Here is a 21806-nt window from a genome sequence, read left to right as displayed (position 1 = left end):
TTCTATGCTCTAACTGCGAAAATATTCGATTTAGAAATAAAGAATCCTACTTTGCAGAAATTTATTTATCGTGGTAGAGTCTGGAACTGATTAAATGCGATAAACGAGGGCCTATTGTACTATATTATTTGGTTTCTCCTCTTTTTTTATAAATTAGTTTTAGGCAGAGACAAAGAAACTATTGCCACTCTCTTAAGCTACTTTTACATTTTCCATTGTCTTGTTCTTTCATTTGGGATTTGTATAAAGTACTCATACACTCAACAAAAGGAAGACACAGAATCCAATTAAAAAATGGGCAGAAGACCTAAATTAACACCTCTCCAAACAGAACATACACATGGCCAAGGGACATATGAAAAAATGCTCAATGTCATTAATCACCAGAGAGATGCAATTTACAATGACTATAAGGTATCACCTCACACCACCAGCCAGAATGGCTGCCATCAACAAATCATCAAACGGCAAGTGCTGGTGAGGGTGTAGAGAAAAGGGGACTCTAGTACACTGCTGGTGGGAATGCAGACTGGTGCAGCCCCTATGGAAAACAATATGGTGTTTTCTCAAAAAACTAAAATTTCAACTGCCATTTGACCCAGTGATTTCACTTCTAGGAATATATCTTAAGAAGCCTGAAACACCAATCAAAAGGAATATATGTACCCCTATATTCTTAGTAGCACTATTTACAATAGCTAAGATATGGAAACAGCCCAAGTGTCAGCAATAGGTGAATGGATACAAAAACTGTGGTATATATACACAATGGAATACTATGCAGCTCTAAGAAAGAAAGATCTCTTATCCTTTGAGATGACATGGAGGGACCTGGAGGGTATTATGCTAAGTGAAATAAACCAATCAAAGAAAGACAAATACTACATGATTTCACTTGTTTGTGGCATATAATGAACAGAATAAACTGATGAACAAAATAGACCCGGAGACATAGAAAGGAGCAGAGTTCAGACTGACAAGCCTTAGAGTAGGGGTGTGGGTAGGAGGGAATGGATAAACCAAAGAACTTATATGCATGTATGCATAACCAATGGACATAGACAACAATGATGGGGTGGGGGGGTTTGCAAAGAGCATGTCTAGGGGGGAAAAAGGAGAAATATCTGTAACAAAAATTAATTAATAAAAAATTTTTTCATTGTTCATTATTAAGTAAACTCCTTTTCTTATCAAAATCAATTATGTTTAAATTGTCTCTTGAGAATCTCTCTTCTTTCCAAACAGGTAATGAAAACCTATTTCTATGGTATATTCTTCATCCAGAGAGGTCATCAAAGTCCATACTCTAATAGGGGTCTAAAGGACACTATTAAGTGTTATTATATGCCTTTGGCCTAAAGAGTATGGAAGTAACTCTTTTCTGCAGCCTAACCCAACTCTTTTCTGACCCACCTAACCTATTACATAATTGTCTTTTTTCTTACGTGAGAATATTCTTCCTTTCAGTGTTCAGAAGAGCATCTTTATTTTTTGTTGTTTTTTTTTTATCCTTACCCGAGGACATTTTTTCTATTTTTTGTTCAGATAGAGTGTGGGAGGGAGAGAGAGAGAGAGAAATATCGACGTGAAAGGGACACGTCAAGTGGTCGCCACCCACACGACCCAACCAGGGCCGTGGACAAACTGCAACCGAGTTACGTGCCCTTAGCAGGAACTGAACCCGGGTCTCTCAGGACCGCAGGCTGACGCTCCAACCGCTGAGCCAAACCGGCCAGGGCCAGAAGAGCATCTTTAACAAGAAGGAATCTTTGTCCAGCCGGTGTGGCTCTGTGGATTGATCTTTGTACCATGGACTGAGAGGTCCTGGTTCGATTCCTGGTTAGGGCACATTGTCAGGGTTGTTGGCTCCATCACCTGTAGGAGCCGTGCAGGAGGCAGCTGATTGATGTTTCTCTCTCACATCGATGTTTCTATCTCTCTCTCCCTTCCTCTCTCTCTAAAAAATAAATAAAAATATATTTTAAAAAGAACAGAAACTATACAGAACCTTAGAACCAGAAGGACATCAGAGATCATCTAATCTAGTTGTTTTTAGACATTTAAAAATATGGAATTTTTGCCCCAGTGAAGATACATGCACGTGATTTTATATATGTGTGTGTGGGTGTAATAGATCAGTTACAGTTACTATGGTTGAAACAAGGAGCCTAGATCTGGTCTTCTTGGACTTTTCTCCCCTAGTGCATTAGTGTCTAAACCAAGGAACACTCACTGAGCCCTGAGCACTACACAGATAGTCCTGTAACAGTTGATCTTGTCTATTAATAGGTTAGAGTTGATGAAACTGGAATAGATAGAAACAAAATTTATTCAGAACTGCATACCAACTGGCCAGATAAGCAAATAGCCTATTTGCTATTTCCATTTTACCATACTACCTTCCAAAATTCTTTTCCTGCCATAGGTCTGTAGAACTGCTGTTCGGTTTTTCTTACAAACTTGTTTAACACATCTGTCCCTGTATTTGGCCTGCCAACACAAGTAAGAATCTCAGTTTTGTCTGGTTGTTGTTACTCCTTAAAGTTCTAGTGATATGCCTAAATAAGTTTGCTTAGAGATAGTCTCTATTTGTGGAGAAACTGTTTCCAGTAAGTTACTTTCTCTGCAGATGTGCTGTCCCTTGTGCTTTGGAGATTCCTACAGATGCCTTCCCTAACTGCTCTTCTTGTGAAGTAAGAAAAACTAGAGGATCAGTAATGCCTACGAAGAGACTAAGAACTTTAAAGTTTATTCTGTACGCTATTTTATTCTACTTCAACTAACCAAAATATTTATTGATTGCCTCCCTCAGCAGTCACTGTTTTACCTACTGGGCATTTTGGTATACTCGTCAGGGTTTTCCATCAGTTGTTTTCTCACGCTTTCTTCTAACCCTGGGCAGGCTTTCATATGCCTCATGGCATCAGTATTTTTTTTTACATTTTTTGATTGAAGTAAAGTCTCTGCCCTATAAGTTAGGGCTGGGTGGAGGCCTCCAACTTCTTGGCCACCTATCCTGTGATTTAAAATCTGTCTATGAGTTGTGATGCATAAGAAATGCTGGTGGGCCTGCCCCTCCTGCAGAGATACTGTGGCCTTTGACTAGGATGTGAGGGTAGAGAAATTCTCATCTTTTCTATGCTTGCCTGGAGTGGAGTTTACATGGTGTTGGTCTGGGAGGAAGAAAGAGGAAATGGATCATGATCATGGCTCAGATGTCACAGACTCTCACTGTTCTTACTGAGATTTAGTAGAATTCCTTGAATAAATGCTGTTTTATTTGTTATATGCTCTTAAGATGATTCCCTGAGAATTTTTGTTTGTTGTTGTTAATCATCACCTGAGGATACTTTTTTCTGTCGATTTCTAGGTAGAGTGGAAGGGATGGAGGGAGAGAAAGAGAGAAACATCGATGTGAAAGAGAGATCCATTGGTTGCCTTCCACACGACCGTGACTGGGGCCAGGGATTGAACCTGCAACCAAGGTATATGCCCTTAACCAGGAATCGAACCTTCTACCCTTTGGTCTTTGGGTCGACGCTTTACTGCTGTGCCAAAGCAGCCACCGCAGTTTCCCTGAGACTTTAAATTCTTAGAGTGTTTTGTCTTTAAATCCTTAGAGTGTTTAAATTATTTTCATCAGCAATAGTTGTTTTACTGGGGAGCAGATTCCTGGAGCTGCTTTCTGGACATCATTATATGATTGATTTTTGGGCACTGAACCAGCCTTGCATCTCTGATGAACCCCTGCTTAGTTGTGTATAATCCTTTTGAAATGTTGCCAAATTCCATCTAATATTTTGTTGAGGAATTTTGCATCTGTGTTCATGAGGTGTATGTATCCATACTTTTCTATTTTTGAACTGTCTTTGGCTTTCATTTTAGGATAATACTGGCTTCATAGAATGAGTTGATTTTCTGGCAGTAGATTGAGTAGAATTGTTCTTAATTCTTACTTAAATGTTTTCTACAATTCTCCAGTGAATTCAGTGGACCAAGGAGATTTCATTTTTGGGAGGTGTTTTCTTTTAAGTATTATTTTATTTTAAAATATAGCTATTCAAAATATCTTTCATATTAGGTAAATTTTAGTATTTTTTTCCTTTTTGAGGAATTAGTCTATTTCATCCAAGTTGTCAAATTTGTAAGTGTAGATTTGTCTCTTCTATTTACTTATTGTAAATGTTTTGGAGTGTAGTGATAGCCTGGATTTTAATTCTGTAATTGGTAATTTTGTCTTTCCTCTGCTTTTTTTTTTCTGCTTTTTTTCATTACCCGTGCTAGGAGTTTGTCAATTTTATTTATCTTTCAAAGAACCAGATTTTCACAGATTTCTGCTCTTAACTATATTACTACCTTCTGTTTATCTTGCTGTTTTTTCTAGTTCTCTTTCAGAGGAAGTTTAGACTTGATTTGAGACCTTTTTTCCTAATGTAAACATTTAAGTTTCTAAATGTTCCTTTCAGCACTGCTTTAGCTCTATCCCACAGCCAGATTTTGGTATGATGAGGGTTTTTTTCTTTTTGGTGTGTTATTTTGTTAGTTTGTTTTTGTTTTCAGTTTATTGTATTTTTTTTATTTCTCTGAGTCCTCTGTATCCTGTGGATTATTTAGAAATGTGTTCTTTAATTTCTAAGTGTTTAGTTTCCAAATTTCTCTTCTTCTGGTACTGTTATCTCTTTTGACTTCATTATGGTTATAGAGCACACTATATGATTTCAGTTGTTTTCAATTTGGTAAGGTTTAATTTATAACCCAGGATATGGCCTTTCTTGTGAACATTCCATAGACATTTGAAAAAAAGGTATTCTATTGTGTAGAGAGTATCCTATAAATGTCAGTTATATCCTATGAATTGATGTATTGTTGACTTCTGTATTGTTGATGACTTTTAGTTTAATAATTCCAGCAATTGCTAAATTGTTGACATTTCTGTTTATATCTGTGACTTTTCTGTTGTCTTTCTATTCCATTAATTTTTGTTTCTTTTATTTTCCAGCTATGTTCTTTTGTACATGAACATTTATAATGTCCCCCCCCGCCCCCCCGGTAAAATTGTTTGCTCTCAGTCTTTTTAAAATTAGTATTTGCATGATATGTCTTTTTCTATCCTTTTGCTTTCAACTTACATATACCATTGTATTTAGAGTAAGTTTCTTTTAGATAATATTTAGTTGGGTCATGAGTTTTTTTCCTACTCTGTCAGTCTGCCTTTGTTTTTTTTTTTTAATCACTAGAGGACACTTTTCCATTGATTTTTCAGATAGAGTGGGAGGGAGGGGGAGAGAGAGAGAGGCATCGATATGAGAGAGAGACACCAATAATTGTTTGCCTCCTGCATGACCACAATCAGGGCCAGGGATCAAACTACAACTGAGGTACGTGCCCTTGACTGGAATCGAACTGTGACCCTTTGGTCTGGGCTGATGCACTAACCACTGAGCAAACTGACCAAGGCAAAGTCAGTTTGCCTTTTAATTTACATGTTTAGACCATTTAACTTTCATGTAATTATTTATATGAAATAAGTTAGAGCTTAAGTTTGTCATTTTATTACTTCTTTTCCGTTTGTTATGGTTTTCATTTTTTTCCTGCCTTTCTAATAGATTATATAAACATTTTCTAAAATTTAACTTTTATTTATTTTAGTATTTTTAGGAATATTTTTTATATAGTTTCTTTTGGGTAGTTACTCATTATTACATTTTGTATATATAAATCATCATAGTATATTGGCAGCCACATTTTATTACCGTGAGTGAAGTATAGAAACCTACCATTTAGAGGTATTTATCTTCTTCCCTAAATGATAGGTTTATACTTGTCTTAAATTTTTTTTTTCTCTACATAAATTGGGCAGCATATCAGTTAAAGTTAAAATTGTTGCTTTAATCATCAAACATAATTTAATCCTGAAGAGAGGCATTCCGTTGCTCTTTCTTATTTTCTGTTTTCACAGGTTTCTTTATCTTATTATTTTATTTCTGGTTGAAGAACTTGCAGGCATTCTTTTAGCAATGGTCTGTTGGTGACAAATTTCCTTAAATTTTTCTTTTTCTGAGAATGTCGTTATTTATCCTTCATTCCTATAAACGAATTTTTATTAATAGAGAAATCTGGGTTGACAGTTTTTTTCAGCACCTGGAATGTGTTGTACTACTTCCTCTGGCCTTATGGTTTGTTACTAGAGAACTGCCTGAGTAGGAGGGGGCTCTCCCCTCCTTGGCTCTTGTAATGCTCATGAGAAAGAATTCACATGAGTGACCAAAAGCAGTGTTTGAAGCTAAGCAAGCACATTTATTAAGGAAGCAAAGTCAATGAATTTAATAAGACTATACTTGGCATAAAGCACGAGCAGGCAGCTCAGCTAATCTGAGCCCCCCTGCCTGGTAGGGGTTCAGGAGTTTTATACTTTTTGCCCTTATAGGTTTCTAGGTTCCCTTGCTGGATAGACTAGATTTCACACTAGATAGACACATCTTTTACACTGTTGTGGCTTTACTCAGAATTTATGAGGACATCTGGCGATTTTTATCTTGGCAAGTCTACTGACTTCATTGTTCATTGGGTGTGATAAATTCCCCTTTTATCCCCCACCCCTTCCTCTCCTCCGCCCTAGCAGCTATCTATCCTGCCTAACATTCCCCCCTCATTCAAATGCTTTTAGGGTTTGAAGGTCAATGGTTAGTTTTTCATATCCACTTCTTGCTGAATGAGGATGTAGAACTGGTTTTGGGATGGCATCACTTGTTCCTTCTTTGGGCAGGTAGGGTATAGAATATTTTAGCAGCTGTTCAAATATCCTTATTAGACGACCATTTGTAGGCAAACTGTCTCTTTAGCCTGGAAAATACAAAACGGACAAGGGCATTAAAAATACAGGGTCCAAGCCCTGGCCAGTTTGGCTCAGCGGTTAGAGCGTCCGCCTGCGGTCCGGAGAGACCCGGGTTCAGTTCCCGCTAAGGGCACGTACCTCGGTGGCAGTTTGTCCCCGGCCCTGGTTGGTCATGCGGGTGGCAGCCACTCGATGTGTCCCTTTCACATCGATGTTTCCCTCTCTCTCTCTTCCTCTCTCTCCCTCCCACTCTGTCTGTACAAAAAATGGGAAGATGTCCTCGGGTGAAGATAAAAAAAAAAAATACAGAGTCCAAGCCCTGGTTGGTTAGGCTCAACAGTTAGAGCATCGGCCTGTGGACCGAAGGGTTTCATGTTCAATCCCTGGCCCCAGTCAGGGTTGTGCAGGGGGCAACCAATCAGTGTATCTCTCTCACATCCATGTTTTTCTCTGTCTCTCTCCTTCCCTTCCACTCTTGTCTGAAAATCAGTGCAAAAAAATCTTTAGGTGAGGATTAATAACAAAGAAAATGATCCAAAGATAAATAAGAGAAGCAGGGAAGTTAGGGAGCCCAGAAAGGGTAGTAGCCAACAAAAGACATATGAAGAAATGCTCAACATCACTAATCATCAGAGATGCAAATTAAAACAACAATGAGGTATCACTTCACATCTGTCAGAATGGCCGCCATCAACAAATCATCAAACAACAAGTGTTGGCGAGGGTGTGGAGAAAAGGGGACTCTAATACACTGCTGGTGGGAATGCAGACTGGTGCAGCTGCTATGGAAAACAATATGGTGTTACCTCAAAAAATTAAAAATTGAACTTCCATTTGACCCAGTGATCCCACTGCTGGGAATATACCCTAAGAAGCCTGAAACACCCATCAGGAAGAATATATGTACCCCCATGTTCGTAGCAGCACTATTTACAATAGCTAAGATCTGGAAACAGCCCAAGTGTCCACCAGTAGACGAATGGATAAAAAAGCTGTGGTACATATACACAATGGAGTACTATGCAGCTGTAAGAAAGAAAGATCTCTTATCCTTTGACACGACATGGAGGGACCTGGAAAGTATTATCCTAAGTGAAAGAAACCAAGCAGAAAAAGACAAATACCACATGATCTCACTTATATACAGAATATAATGAACATAACAGTCTGAGGAATACAGTAGACCCAGAAACATGGAAGTAGGGCACAGACTGACATCCCTCAGAAGAGGGGATGGGGTGGTGGGGGGGGGGTGGGAAGAGATAAACCACAGAACTTATATGCATGTATGCATGACCAATGGACATGGACAACTAAGCTGGGGATGGGGCGAAGGTGGGGTGGGGTGGGGGGTGCCAATAGGGTAAAAAGGTAAAATATCTGTAACAAAAAAATAAATAAAAATTCATTAAAAAAAAAAAAAAAGGGTAGTAGCCAAGAGCTCCATGACCAGGCGCTGGATCAGGAATTCCACCCTCATTAGGCCTGGGTCTGGAGTTGCTGGCCTTGACTAGAAAATACTGGATATGATCCTGGACCTGGCCCATTTGGTCGACCCAAAAACAGCATTCCTCTTGAAGCTTGGCACACCTCCCTCCCTGTGTAGAAATCAACATATTCAAACCTTGTCTATTTTGGAGGACAACTGCCATCAAAGAGTTGATTTGAGTTTGGAGGGTAGAGAGAGAGGGGCTGCAATTTGGATATTAAGCTGTGCCAATTCAGAAGAGAGGTTAACATAGATGTTGTTTGCTGAGATTTCTCCAATGAGGGCCCCCATTATTCCAACCAAGGTGCTGATTCCTATTAGAATGGGAATTAGAGGACCTCCTCTTTTAGATTTCTGTGGAGTTGTGCTCAAGGGGATGGGTATAGGAGCTGTAGCATCTGCAACAGATGTAGTGGGCAAAACATATTTTAAGGTCCAAAGTTCTGTCCAGTTGGTGGGCAGACACTGATAAGCAGAGTCTTCACAGATAAAATATCATACCTTCTGCGGAAGGAGACATATGATATATATAACAGGATTTTATCCTAAAGGCGTGCTTCCAGAAGTATATATTGGCAAAAGCTGCTGTAGATATGTGGGAAGCGTTGCTAGTTTTGTCCTCCCAAAACATGACACTTCGGACGGTGTCAATAAAGGCAAGAATTATTATGAATGAGGGAGCAGTTGTCTGTTTCTGTACTTCCCCAATAGGAATTGGCATTAAAGTTATGTGGGAACAATTTAGGGACTTCCCTGCCAGAATTCTCCAAAGGAATGTCTCTTTAAGAAATAGATATATTTGGTGGAGGAGTGAGTCGAGACATGTATAAGGGAGGGTCTGATAAAGGAAAGAGAATTCAATTGTTGAAGGGTGTTTGAAAAGCAAATACACTTCATTGCAAGATATATTACACTTCATTGCAAGATAGTAAGCCAGTGAGCCCCGTTAGTATTTAATAAGGGTCCTATTTGATGAGAGACATATAGAGTAATTTCTTATCATAAGGATATTTAAAAAGCTCCCTCTAAGAGGAGGGCAGTTGCTGAGACCATCCTGAGACAATGAGGTCAACCCTGGGCTACTGTATCCAGTTCTAGTGACAGGTAGCCAATTGGTCTCTTGGTGTAGGTCTCAAGGCCTGTGTTAAATCTCTAATGTGACTTACAATCAGACAGGTTTTCAAAGTCCAGCAGACTCAAAGCAGGAGCTTGAGTCTAAGGCCTTTTTTAGGCCTTCGTTGATTTTTTTCCCTATGGTAAATTAGGTGTTTCCTGCCGAGTGCTTTCTTTCAGGGTCTCATAAAGGGATCTGGCTTTTTCTTCTTATCTTGGGATCCAGAGTCTACTCTACAATATTCCATTAGCCCTAGAAAGACCCATAGCTGACTTTGGTTGGTAGGCTCCAGAATACCCAGGATAGCCCAGGTTCTTTCTGAAGGCAGCATTCTTTCCACAGGGTTAGCACAAGGCCTCCTTTTTATTTACAAGGTTATATTTGGGATGGGACGTTCAGTATCTGTTGAAAAATCACTAATGTTTTAACTTTGCTTAAAATATCTCTCCCTAACAATGGAGTGGGACATTCTGTCATCACTAGGAATTGGTGCACAAAAGTAGTGTTTCCCCATAGGCAATTTAAAGGTGGTATAAAGTATTTTACCTTGGGTTTTCTGTCCACCCCTTATATAATGCTGCTGACAGAAGAGAGAGATCCCCAGAAGGAAGTCAGCACAGAGAAGGTGGCTCCCATGTCCAAAAGGAAATTAATGGGCTTCCTGCCATTTCGAGGGTTACCCTTGACTCTGTCCCTTCAATGATGATGTTCTTAGTAGGAGCCGACTGGAGCGTAGGGCCTCTTCAGTTCAAGGCCATCATATGAGTAGGTTCTGGTCCAGGGACCCTCTGGCCCCCAGGACAGTCCCTCTTCCAGAGGCCGAACTTTCGGCAGAGGAGGCCCCTTCCCAGGGAACTCCTTTTTCCATTATACAGTCTGCCCGCATTTATGGCAATTGCTGGAATGAGCACTTTTGGGCTTTCCTTTCCTTGACGTCATTGGCCCTCTACCCTTGTAGGGCAGCAAGCTGATCCAGCCTTTCCCCTTTGTGTTTTTCCTTTTCTAAAGCCCTCTCTTTCTCCTCTTGATCCCTTTTGTAAAATACCGAAGATGCTACTTTCAATATCTCTTTCATGAGGGTAGCTGGTCCCATTCCTAATTTCTTTTTTTACTTTTTGTTTCTTTTTCTTTTTTATCCTCACCTGAGGACATTTTTTCCTTTTTTTTTGTTCAGATAGAGTGTCCCATTCCTAATTTCTTTTTTTACTTTTTTTTTATCCTCACCTGAGGACTTTTTTTTTTCCTTTTTTTTTGTTCAGATAGAGTGGGAGGGAGGGAGAGAGAGAGAGAAACATTGACGTGAAAGGGACACATCAAGTGGTTGCCACCTGTACAACCAACCAGGGCTGGGGACAAACTGCAACCGAGGTACGCGTCCTTAGCAGGAACCGAACCCGGGTCTCTCTGGACCACAGGCCGACGCTCTAACCGCTGAGCCAAACTGGCCAGGGCCCCATTCCTAATTTCTGTAGTTTCTTCATAATATCTTTCAGGACAATAGCTCCAGCTGGGTCATTAGGATCCAGATTGGTATATTTAATTAAAGCTTATTTTACCCTTTCTATGAAGGAGATGGGATTTTCTTGGGGACTTTGGTCATTGGCTGCCACTTCGTTATAATTAACAGGTTTCTTTTGGGATGCTTTCATTCCCTGCAAGAGGCAAAAAAGCATGTGATCTCTGGCCCATCTCCCATCCTCCAAATCATAGTCCCAACAAGCATTAGAATAGGGGATGGCCTTTGTTCCTGGTGGATAGTTACCATTTTGCGTATGGACTTCATTTGCATAGGCCAGCTTTTCCTTTAATGCTATCATTTTCTGAGGTGGTCTGGGCTTCTTGGAGTATTAGTATTAGATTAACATCCCTCCAAGATAAATTATACATTAAGGTGAGCTTTTTCCATTCTTGGATAAATTTGTCAGGGTCATCTGTAAAACTCGCCCAACTTGTCCTTTATGACCATTAAGTCTTATGCTAACTGGAACCTGAATTCTTATTATTCCCCCCTGTCTTGGGTCCTCCCTGAAAGGGAAGAATTGAAGTAGTATTCTTAGTTTTTCTTCTCAGGCATGGGTTTACAGAATTAACTAGTCTTACTGTGTAACTCAGACTCCTGGCTCAGTTACCCATGGATGTGTATACCCTACCCCTGAGGGTGCCCTTACCAATGACCAGGGCACTAGCCAGATGCCCTGGGAATGGATTTTATCCCACTCAGACAGGGGACTCAACTCCATGCAGATCTTTTTAGCCCCTCCTGACACCTCTATCCCTATTTAACTTGAAACCTCCTTTGCCTCTGATCCCTTCTTCCCTGTACCAAGAGGGAGTTCTTATACCTTCACGGTGCATTCCTATTCTAATTAGGCAACAATGCCATCAGTTACCCATTTTTTCCTGTCAAAGACACTGCTGGAGCAAGAATTGCAGTATTTCTAGTCTTATCAGCCATTGTAAAGATGAGAACCTTCTAGGTTCTTGTGATATTCTCATTCCCTCAAAAAAAAAAAATGCTATCCAATATATTTGTTCACTGGAGTGTCAGTACCTGCCAGTCTTGCCTGCTCCCCCAATCAGGTGGGTCCTGTGGAGCCATGCATAACAGATGCCTGAATAGAGTGGACAACCCTTCCTTTGTCCAGATCCAAGCAGGTAATGTACTGATATCCCCTAAATTTTGGTAAGGTTCAGTAGGACAAAGCCAACATTCCCTCCTTTGCCTGTTAGCTTTCTCAAAATATTTAACAAATTGTCTTTGGTTCTCAAAGTTAGGCATTAGAGCTGGAGTTATGTATGTGAAGAAGGTTCCTTTATTCCATAATCATTCCATAATTAGCACAGAACCAGTTCCCAGTTAATGGGGTAGAGTAAAGGGCCCTGATCAGACTAGCAAATAACCTTTAGACCTTAGCTTCAATGTGTTTAACCAAGGTGTCTCTCGCCTGTGCTTCTACTCACACAATAATAGTTGTCAGTTTATAGCTTCTGGCCAGTCTTTCCTTACTATGTTTGTATAAACAAGCAAGTGTAGGAACCCCCTTCCCCAAAATAAGGTAATATCTTGCCAACTTGTGGGGCTCTCATTTAGGTCTATACTGTGCAGCCCTGCACACTCGGAAGTTCCTCCCCTGCAAGCCCTACAGAGAAAGTATAAATGCAGATAGAGAGGCCAAAAGTCTGATGAGGCAGAGAGGTGCAGCAGTTTAGTGACTGAAACTTATTTTAGCAGGCATATTCATAAACAGATGGGCTAGTGATTAGATGTAGTGGGTCTCTGTGCTGTTTGTGAGTGGGACTCCCAGAAGCCATTACCCTTCTGGTCATCCCACACTCTCTTACATGTCTCAGTTCCTCTCCTGACCTTCTAACAATCAGGAGGGCTCGGAGCACTAGGTGACCAACCCTTCGTGTACATCCCCAGATGTTAATTACAGGTGAAATGGAAGTCCCTGTGAGGCCCCTGAGTGTCTTAGAGTTCAACCTCAGACACCTCCACCAGGCCTTTACTCACATAAAGACATTCAAGGGTCCATCTAGAGAGAGGAAATGCCCCTTTTCTTCAGACCCTATGTAAGCCTAGGTACTTACCTTTCTCCTTCATGTCTGTCAATGGACATACCTTATTCCAGTTGCCTAATTCCTTATGCTTCCTCCCCCCACCTTTTTAGTCAAGAAAACCAGTACATACGCATAAAGGGTTTCCCAGCTGGGAACAAAAACTGCGTTCCTGCATCACCATCAAAGTGAAAAGCAGGCGATTCAGTAATCCAGTCAAAGCACCAGAAAGATGTTACCAGAGAGCTGCTCAAGTTGGAGGGGACTCTCTTACTTTCTCATCTCTTACTATGCTCGTGAGAAAGAATTCAGACAAGTGACAGAAAGCAGTGTTGAAGCAAAGCAAGCAAATTTATTAAGGAAGCAAAGCAAGTGAACTTATTAAGAATACACTTGGCATAAAGGAGGGCAACTAAACTAGTGTGAGCACCCTGTCTGATGGAGGTTCAAGGGTTTTATACTTTCCCCCTATAGGATTCAAGGTTCCCTTGCTAGACATCTTGGGTAACAGACTAGATTTCAAGGTTCCTCTTTTACATTGTTGTGGCTTTATTCAGAATTTATGAGAACATCTGGCAATTTTATCTTGGCAGGTCCTAAGACTGCTGACTTCTTTGTTCAGTGGGTGAGATAAACTCCCCCTTCCATACTCCCCCACCTCGCCCTCTGCTCTAGCAGCTATCTATCCTGCCTCACAGTTGAAAGATGAGAAGTCTGTTCTAAATTGAATTATTCATTCTTTATAGGTAAATGTCTAATTCTTTTCAGAAAAATAATTGCTTTCAAGATTTTTTCTCTTGTTTTTAATAGTTTATACTGTGTCTTGGAGTGGAGTTGTCTGGATTCATTTTGTTTGAGGTTCACTTGGATTCTTGAATCTGTTTTTGCTTTTTGTCAAATTTATAAAAATTTCAACTAATATCTCCTCAAATATTTTTATCATCCTGAAACCCTGTCTTCTCTCTTAGGGAGTCCAGTGACATAATTGTTGTATCATTTTTTTATTGTCCTACAAATCTCTGAGGGTCTGGTTATTCTCTTTTTTTTCAGTCAATTTTCTTTGTGTTGTTTAGATTGGCCTATTGATCTGTCTTGAAATTCATGATTCTTTTCTTTGTTGTCTTCATTCTTCCCTTGAATACATCCAGTCAGTTTTTATTCCTACTACTGTATTTTTTAGTTATATAATTTCCATTTGGTTCTTTTATATCTTTTATTTCATTGCAAAAACATTCCATTTTTTTCAATATTCTTTTTGTAAAACAACATTCATAATTGCTCTTTGAAATATTTTTATGATGGCTGCTTCAAAATCCTTATCAGATAATTCAGTATCCGAGTCAGGTCAATGTTCATTGACATTTGTTTGTTTGTTTTTATTCTAGTTGAGATTTTCCCAACTCTTTGTATGATGAGTGATTTTAGGTAATATTCTAGATATTTTGGGCAATGTGAACCTCTGAATAACATTCAGTCTTCTTTGTTGCAGGGAATCCCACTGGTGATATAAAGGTCCTGGCCTGTTTTGGGGTTTTGTGGTTCTAATAACAACTTGGTTTCTGAATCTTTGCATTACTGTTCTGGTCAACTTTATGTGTGTGTTATCTAGAGACCTAACTGAAAATAATACAGGTTTTCCACACTGTAGTTGAGTTTTTAAACCTTCTTCTCTTTTAATTTTGGTCAGTTTCACATGTGATTCATTGTGGGTATCTATCTAGGATTTTATTTCAAGGAAACCCAAAAAGGCTGAGAGAAGAACTACATGTAAGAGCTAAAACTATAAGACTTTTAGAAGAAAATGCATGAGTGATTCTTCATAACCTTGCATTTCGCAATTAATTCTTAGATGTAATTCCAGAAGCACAAGCATCAAAAGAAAAAAATGAGTAGAGTTTCACAAAAATGAAAAGGTTTTGTATATCTCAGTATATGATCCAGAAAGTGAAAAGAGAACCTATGGAATGGAGAAAATATTTTCAAATCTTATATTTGATAAGGGTCTAGCATCCAGAGTATAAAAAGAACTCTTACCCCTGGCTAGTGTGGCTCAGTTGGTGGGAGCATTGTCTCACCTACGTTCTGGGTTCAATCCCCAGCCTTAGTCAAGGCATGTATGGGAGGGAGGCAGCCGATCAATGTTTTTCTCTCCGTATATCTCTCTTCCTCCCTCCCTCTTCCCCTCTCCCTCTCTCTAAAAATCAATGAATGTGTCCTTGAGTGAGAATTAAAAAAAAAAAAAAAACTCTTAGAACTCAATAACAAAGAGATTATTAACCCAATTTTTAAAGTGGGCAATGGACTTAATTAGACATGTCTTCAGAGATATTCAAATGGCCAACAAGCACATGAAAAAAATGCTCAACATTAGTTGTAATGAAAATGCAAAACAAAACCATAATGAAGTACCACTTCATGTTCACTAAGGTGGCTTTAATCAAGAGTAGAAAATAACAAATGTTGGCAAGGATGTGGGAAAATTGAAACCCTCATGCATTGCTGATGGAAATATAAAATGGGACCTGGCTGGTGTGGCTCAGCTGGTTGAGCATCGTCCCATTCACCAAGAGATCGATTGTTGGATTCCTGGCACATTCGCAGGTTGTGGGCTCGGTCCCCAGCCGGGGACATGCAGGAGGCAGCCAGTTGATGTTTCTCTCTCTCTCTCTCTCCCCCTCTCCCTTTCTCTTTCTAAAATCAATACCAACGTATTTAAAAATGGGTACAACTGCTATTAAAACACATTGTATGAAATTGCAAAAGGAGTTAAAAAATGTTTTTCAGGATGTTTTTATTGATTTTTTGGAGAGAGAAAAACATCAGTGTGAGAGAGATACATTGATCAGCTGACTCCTGCACATCCTGTACTGGGTATTGTGCCTGAAACCTGGGCATGTGCCCTGACCAGGAATCTAACCAGGACCTTTCAGTCCATGGGACGATGCTCAGTGCACTGAGTCACACTGGCCAGGCAGAAATTAAAAATTAAAACAGAATTTTCATATGGTTCATCAATATCACTTCTATGTGTATACCTAAAAGAATTGAAAGCAGATACTCAGACACATACCTATTCACCAGTATTTATGGCTGCATTATTCGTAGTACCAAAAAGGTGGAAACAGTCCAAATGTCTAACAACTGATGAACAAGTTATGATAAAGCCGTATAACGAGAATATTATTTAATCATAAAAAGGAAATTACGTGTGGATATATGGTACAACATGGATGAATCTTGAAAACATGATGCTAATTGAAAGAAGCCAGACACAAAAGGTCATACTATTCAGTTCCGTTTATATGAAATATCCAGAATAGGGCCTGGGGCAAGGAGGAAGAAATACTGTTTAATGGGTATGGTTTTTTGTGGTTTTTTTTGGGTGTGATAAAATTGTGTTGGAACTAGATAGGCATGATAGTTTTACAATATTGTGAATATACTAAATGCCACTGACTTGCACACTTTAAAATAATTTTTTATTATATGAATTTAACCTCCATAAAAATAAACCTAAAGAATGCTCAGGGGTCCTGGCTGGTTTGGCTTAGCGGTTAGAGTGTTGGCCTGCGGTCCAGACAGACCCGGGTTCGGTTCCCGCTAAGGGCGCGTACCTCAGTTACAGTTTTTCCCCGGCCCTGGTTGGTCGTGCAGGTGGCAGCCACTCGATGTGTCCCTTTCATGTCGATGTTTCTCTCTCTCTCTCTCCCTCCCACTCTATCTGAACAAAAAAATGGAAAAAATGTCCTCGGGTGAGGATTAAAAAAAAGAAAGAATGCTCAGGGAATTTTCTAGCCAAGCTGCCACCTTCTTTTCACCTTCAGAGGTTTGTTGTTTTTTTTTAAGTTTCATTTTGCTGGACATATGGGGAGAAATGGATCTACTCCATTTTGTTTTTAGAAGAGTATGTTAGACTTACCTTAGTAGCTTTTTTAAAAGGTTACTTCTTGATCTCCATCCTGGACCAATTTAATGTGAATGAGAGAGGGGTAGGGGTGTGAGTTGCATCAATATAAAAAATTTTCACAGGTTATTTGAATGGGAACCACCATTGTGAAGCACTGTTTGGAGCACATACTCCCAGCCATTGATGAGTTTTGCTAATAGCCATTTAACTCAGTCTGGCCAATAAGACATGAATGCAAGCTCTTTGTAAGGTAACTTTATAAGGGAGGTGGTTCTTTTAAACATTGCCATGTATGGGTAGGAGTTTTGAAATTGCCGTGATCATGCTTGCAGCCTACAAATGCAGCCAACACCAAGAATGCAGATAAGAGAGATGGCAAGAAACCTTGTACATGATTACATCTCTCATCTGCCAAATCAGCTTCTTCTGAATTTTGTTGTACCTCTGTACTTTCTATTATATGAAAAAATTTTATATGCCCATATTATTTCAGCTCAGAGTTTTGATTCTACCAAACTTCCCTAGCTAATGACAGGAAAAATTGGTGGTAAAATATACCAGTACTTACTACATGTTTTTTTTCTTTTAATATTTGTCTTATATAAATGATACATCAGTGAACATATTGGCATGTATAGCTATTTCCCCCAATATGGATTTTATTTTTCAATGAGGTTAGGGTGCTAGAAGTAGTCAATATTGTTACTGCTGTTGCTTAATATTTCCAAGGTTTCTTCCCAATAGATTATACCTGTCTACCATATGAGCAGCAATACTTATTTTTTTCCTACTCTTTGGATTTTATTTTTTGGACTGTTGTCATTATAGTTTTCCACTTTGATTTCTCTTATTACTGAGCATGTTTATCATTTATTCATGCTTTTATTTATTAATTACTTTTTTTAAGGGAATTATCTAGTCATATCCTTTCACAACTTCGTAACTGTGGGACTTCGGGAAGTTATGGTACTCTTACTAAAACTGTAGGGTAATAAATAATGTCTACCTGATAGAATTGATATGAGGTTAAAATGAGATTTTTCTGAAGTTCTCTGGATATTTCTGTAATTAAAATATTAATCCTTTATCAGTTTACTAAAAATAATTTTCACCATTTTTGTTTCCCTTTTTGTGGCATTTATTTTAGGCACACAAATTTTAAATTGTATTTGGTGAAATATGTCACTTTCTAGTCAATTTAAATGTAAGAAAAAAACAGTAAGACAAATGATATGAAAATGTACACAAGTTAACGTGGCAACAATATAAAATTACAAAAATACCATTCTATCCTGAAAGCAGAAGGCACTTTCAATCAAAGGTTTTCCTTATATCTTCATATTTATTATGTAGTCTTTGAATTAGTTTGCCTAAAGTTACAGTGTTTTAAGTACTGTGTCACGTGTGAAGTCTTTATTCTCAATAGTCATTGGATGGAATTGGCTTCCAATTTAATAGAAGAAGTGAAAACTGAAAGAGGTTAAAAATCTGAAAGTATATATAGCCTATTAGTGTTGATTTCCTTTTATTTTTCTTCTAGAAACATGATCAGGGACAAGTTCTGTTGGATATAGTCTTCAAACATCTTGATTTGACTGAGCGTGACTATTTTGGTTTACAGTTGGCTGATGATTCCACAGATAACCCAGTAAGTTTAAGCTGTTTTCTTTTATTTTCATTTTAGTTTTTCTCTCTGTTCATAATACGAAGTTCTTTCTGATTTATAATGTTCAGTGTTTTAGTGAGTTTTTTATTTTTTTTTTTTAATTTTATTTTGACTATGGTGACGTGACGGAAGGAGGCTTGACTTTGGCTGGTGAACACAACGCAAAGTGGATTGCATTGATGGATTATAGAATTGTACACTTGAAACCTGTATAATTTTATTAACCAATATTAGCCCAGTACATTTAATAAAATTTGTTTAAGACTCGAAAACAAGAAAGACAAAAACAAAATTAATTTGAATGATTAGATGTAATTCTTTGCCTTTGTTCCTCATTTTCTTGAGATTATTTTTAAAATTATAAATTAGCCTGTATATCTAGTGTCAGTTTCTTTTTTCTTATGTGTCTCAGATAACTAAGAAGTAACTCTAACTCATGTTTCTTAACTTAAAGAGAGAAAATTGGCATAAAGATTAAAATATTAATTTAATATTAAACTATTAAAGGAAAATATTTTAAAATATTAATGTATCTTGAGGCTTACATAAATTAGCCTGCATTAAGGTGAAATTAGTTTTTTGTGGCATTCATGGTTACCTGTTTGTGTAAATTTTCCAAGTAGGAAAATTCATTGGAGACTCTCATAAATGAGATAGAGATTAAATTTCAGAGCTCTGCAATTCTTGGGCAATATTGTGTTTTAGATTGTCACTAATTCCTCAGTAATTGCAATCATGATTTCTTTTTATTAGAAAGACCAAATCATAGAAATAGAAGATGGCATACGATGAATACTAGAAATATTTGATTTTTTGTAAATTTATATGGTTATACAGTGAGGTCTTTTACAAAAGAATATAGTATCCTTTTGACTAGTACAGGAGAATGACAATTTTGAAGGAAATCTTTTGTATAGTTTTAAAAAACTGGGAGGCTGAAGAATAGTTCTCTGGATCAGTGCTTTAAAAATCAGTTTATAAGGCCATATTGGTAGAGTGGCTATAGAAAATACAAATAACTCTTGTGAGTAGAGTCTCTCTGTGTGTGTGTGTGTGTGTGTGTGTGTGTGTGTGTATCAGGATCCTAGCTCTCTGAATAAATGGTTAGTAGGGAGTAAATATGAAATATTAAATATTACTCATTTTTGGCATAATTTAATGATTTTTTTTTTAATCGAAAATTATGAGGATGCTGTGGGTAAAACAAAGCAAGGGGCCAACTACTCTCAGTGGAAATAAATTCTTTTGTGCTGAACTAAAGTATAAACAAACCTTCCTCATACTTTGATGCCTTTGCTAGATGACTTGAGCTTTTCAAAGGGCCTAGCGGATTAGTGTTATTTCTCAATAAATAAACACATGTGAAAATGGGGGTAGAAATTTCAGTAATACAACTTTTTCCAGAAAGATAAATTGTAAGCCAGGTAAATATCTGAAAGGTGACTGCTAGACTTTACTATAAGCAACATTGGAGTTTTAAAAAATAGAGATTATTCTAGCCTGGCCAGTGTGGCTTGGTGGTTGAGCGTCGATCCGTGCACCGAGAGGTCACTGGTTTGATTCCAGGTAAGGGCAGATTCCCAGTGGGGGGCATGTTGGAGGTGGTTAGTCAGTGTTCTCTCTCACATCAATGTTTCTGTCTCTCTCTCTCTCTCTCAAAATCAATAAAGAAAAAAAAATTAAAAAAAAAAAGATAATTCTTAAGATTGTCTTCCTAACACTCATAGGTCAGACCCTGTAGCTATAAACCTTTCTTGAGATTGGTTGGAGATTTAATAAGACAAATGAAAAAAGAGACCGGCTACTTACTACCATATTCACTGCCATGCATATGAAAAACCATTATTCCTGAGAGTATTCTGGAAGGACTAATACTGAAATCATATGCATTACAAGAGATTAAAAAAAAATTACATCACATAAATTTGTATATAAGAAGACATTTCTATTCTAAATCAATTATAGCAGGGTGAATGTGGGGAAGCAGAGGTGTTTTGAGTTGGGATAATCTTTTTGCTCTCACCTGTTTTTACTCACTTTGTCATACTTTCCATCTCGAGCACTCCTTTCCAAATAAGCTATATTCCCAGGTCCAAGGATCCCATTGTCAATGATCCAAAATAATTCTTCCCACAAATTATAGAATTTTAAAATTCCCACAAATTTTAAAGACCTAAAGCCTTAGAGATCATCTTGTCACCACCCTTATTTTTCATGGGAAATTATCCCAATCCAAAGAGATAAAAGTTGAAGCTATTGGCTGGCATTAATGAAACTAGACTTGGGTTTCCTAAATCCCCACACAAGTTTTTTCACAGCACTAAAATTTCAGTATTTAAATATTCAGAAGAATCTGTGAAATGCCAAAATGTGTCCATTTTATAGCACAAATGTTGTAAGTAGTGTCTTGTGTCTGGTTGTCAGTATGAAATATATCAAGACTTTAAGGATATATAATGGACTAAGGGAAAATTCTGGAAGTCATTCATTTTTTCTTTTTAATCCTCACCCGAGGACATTTTTCCATTTTTTTCTTCAGATAGAGTGGGAGGGAGAGAGATAGAGAAATATTGACGTGAAAGGGACACATCGAGTGGTTGCCATCCACACGACCCAACCAGGGCCAGGGACAAACTGCAACCGAGATAGATACCCTTAGCGGGAACCAAACAAACCCGCGTCTCTCTGGACCGCAGGCCAATCCTCTAACCGCTGAGCCAAACCGGCCAGGGCTGGAAGTCATTCTTAAAAAGAGAAAGGAGTAAGAGGGTAACTTTTATGAAATATCAAGTGTAGACTTGTTAGTAAAGCAAATTCTCACAATAATCTTATGAAAGTATCATTAAAATTCTTTTAAAGATGGAAAACTGAGGTTTATAAAACTTGTTTAATGACACATAATTAAGTAGCTGAGAAAGGATTTGAGCTCATATCTATGTCACACAAAATGTTGCTTCCCAAGAGATGATATAGATGCACAGGACTTAGAAAAATGAACATATTGCCCTGGCCAGTTTGGCTCAGCGGTTAGAGCGTCGGCCTGCGGTCCGGAGAGACCCGGGTTCGGTTCCCGCTAAGGGCACGTACTTCGGTTGCAGTTTGTCCCCGGCCCTGGTTGGTGGTGCGGGTGGCAGCCACTCGATGTGTCCCTTCACGTCGATGTTTCTCTCTCTCCCTCCCACTCTATCTGTACAAAAAATGGAAAAATATCCTCGGGTGAGGATAAAAAAAAAAAGA

The 21806-nt window shown here is 38.4% G+C and overlaps 1 protein-coding gene across 5 annotated transcripts in view; it reads left to right on the top strand.

The window, feature by feature from the left end:
• Positions 1-21806, top strand: part of PTPN4 (protein tyrosine phosphatase non-receptor type 4) — a 251441-nt gene that overhangs the window by 74526 nt on the left and 155109 nt on the right. For all 5 annotated transcript variants that reach the window (XM_036254434.1, XM_036254430.1, XM_036254432.1 and 2 more), the window contains one exon: positions 18444-18551. In XM_036254434.1, the coding sequence (XP_036110327.1) occupies positions 18444-18551 (108 nt within the window). The remainder of the gene's footprint in view (positions 1-18443; positions 18552-21806) is intronic.

The sequence above is a fragment of the Molossus molossus genome, unplaced genomic scaffold (assembly GCF_014108415.1).
Source record: "Molossus molossus isolate mMolMol1 unplaced genomic scaffold, mMolMol1.p scaffold_m16_p_11, whole genome shotgun sequence".
NCBI lineage: Eukaryota > Metazoa > Chordata > Mammalia > Chiroptera > Molossidae > Molossus > Molossus molossus.
Note: the sequence above shows the minus strand (reverse complement) of the source record. Positions and strands in the feature narration are given on the sequence as shown.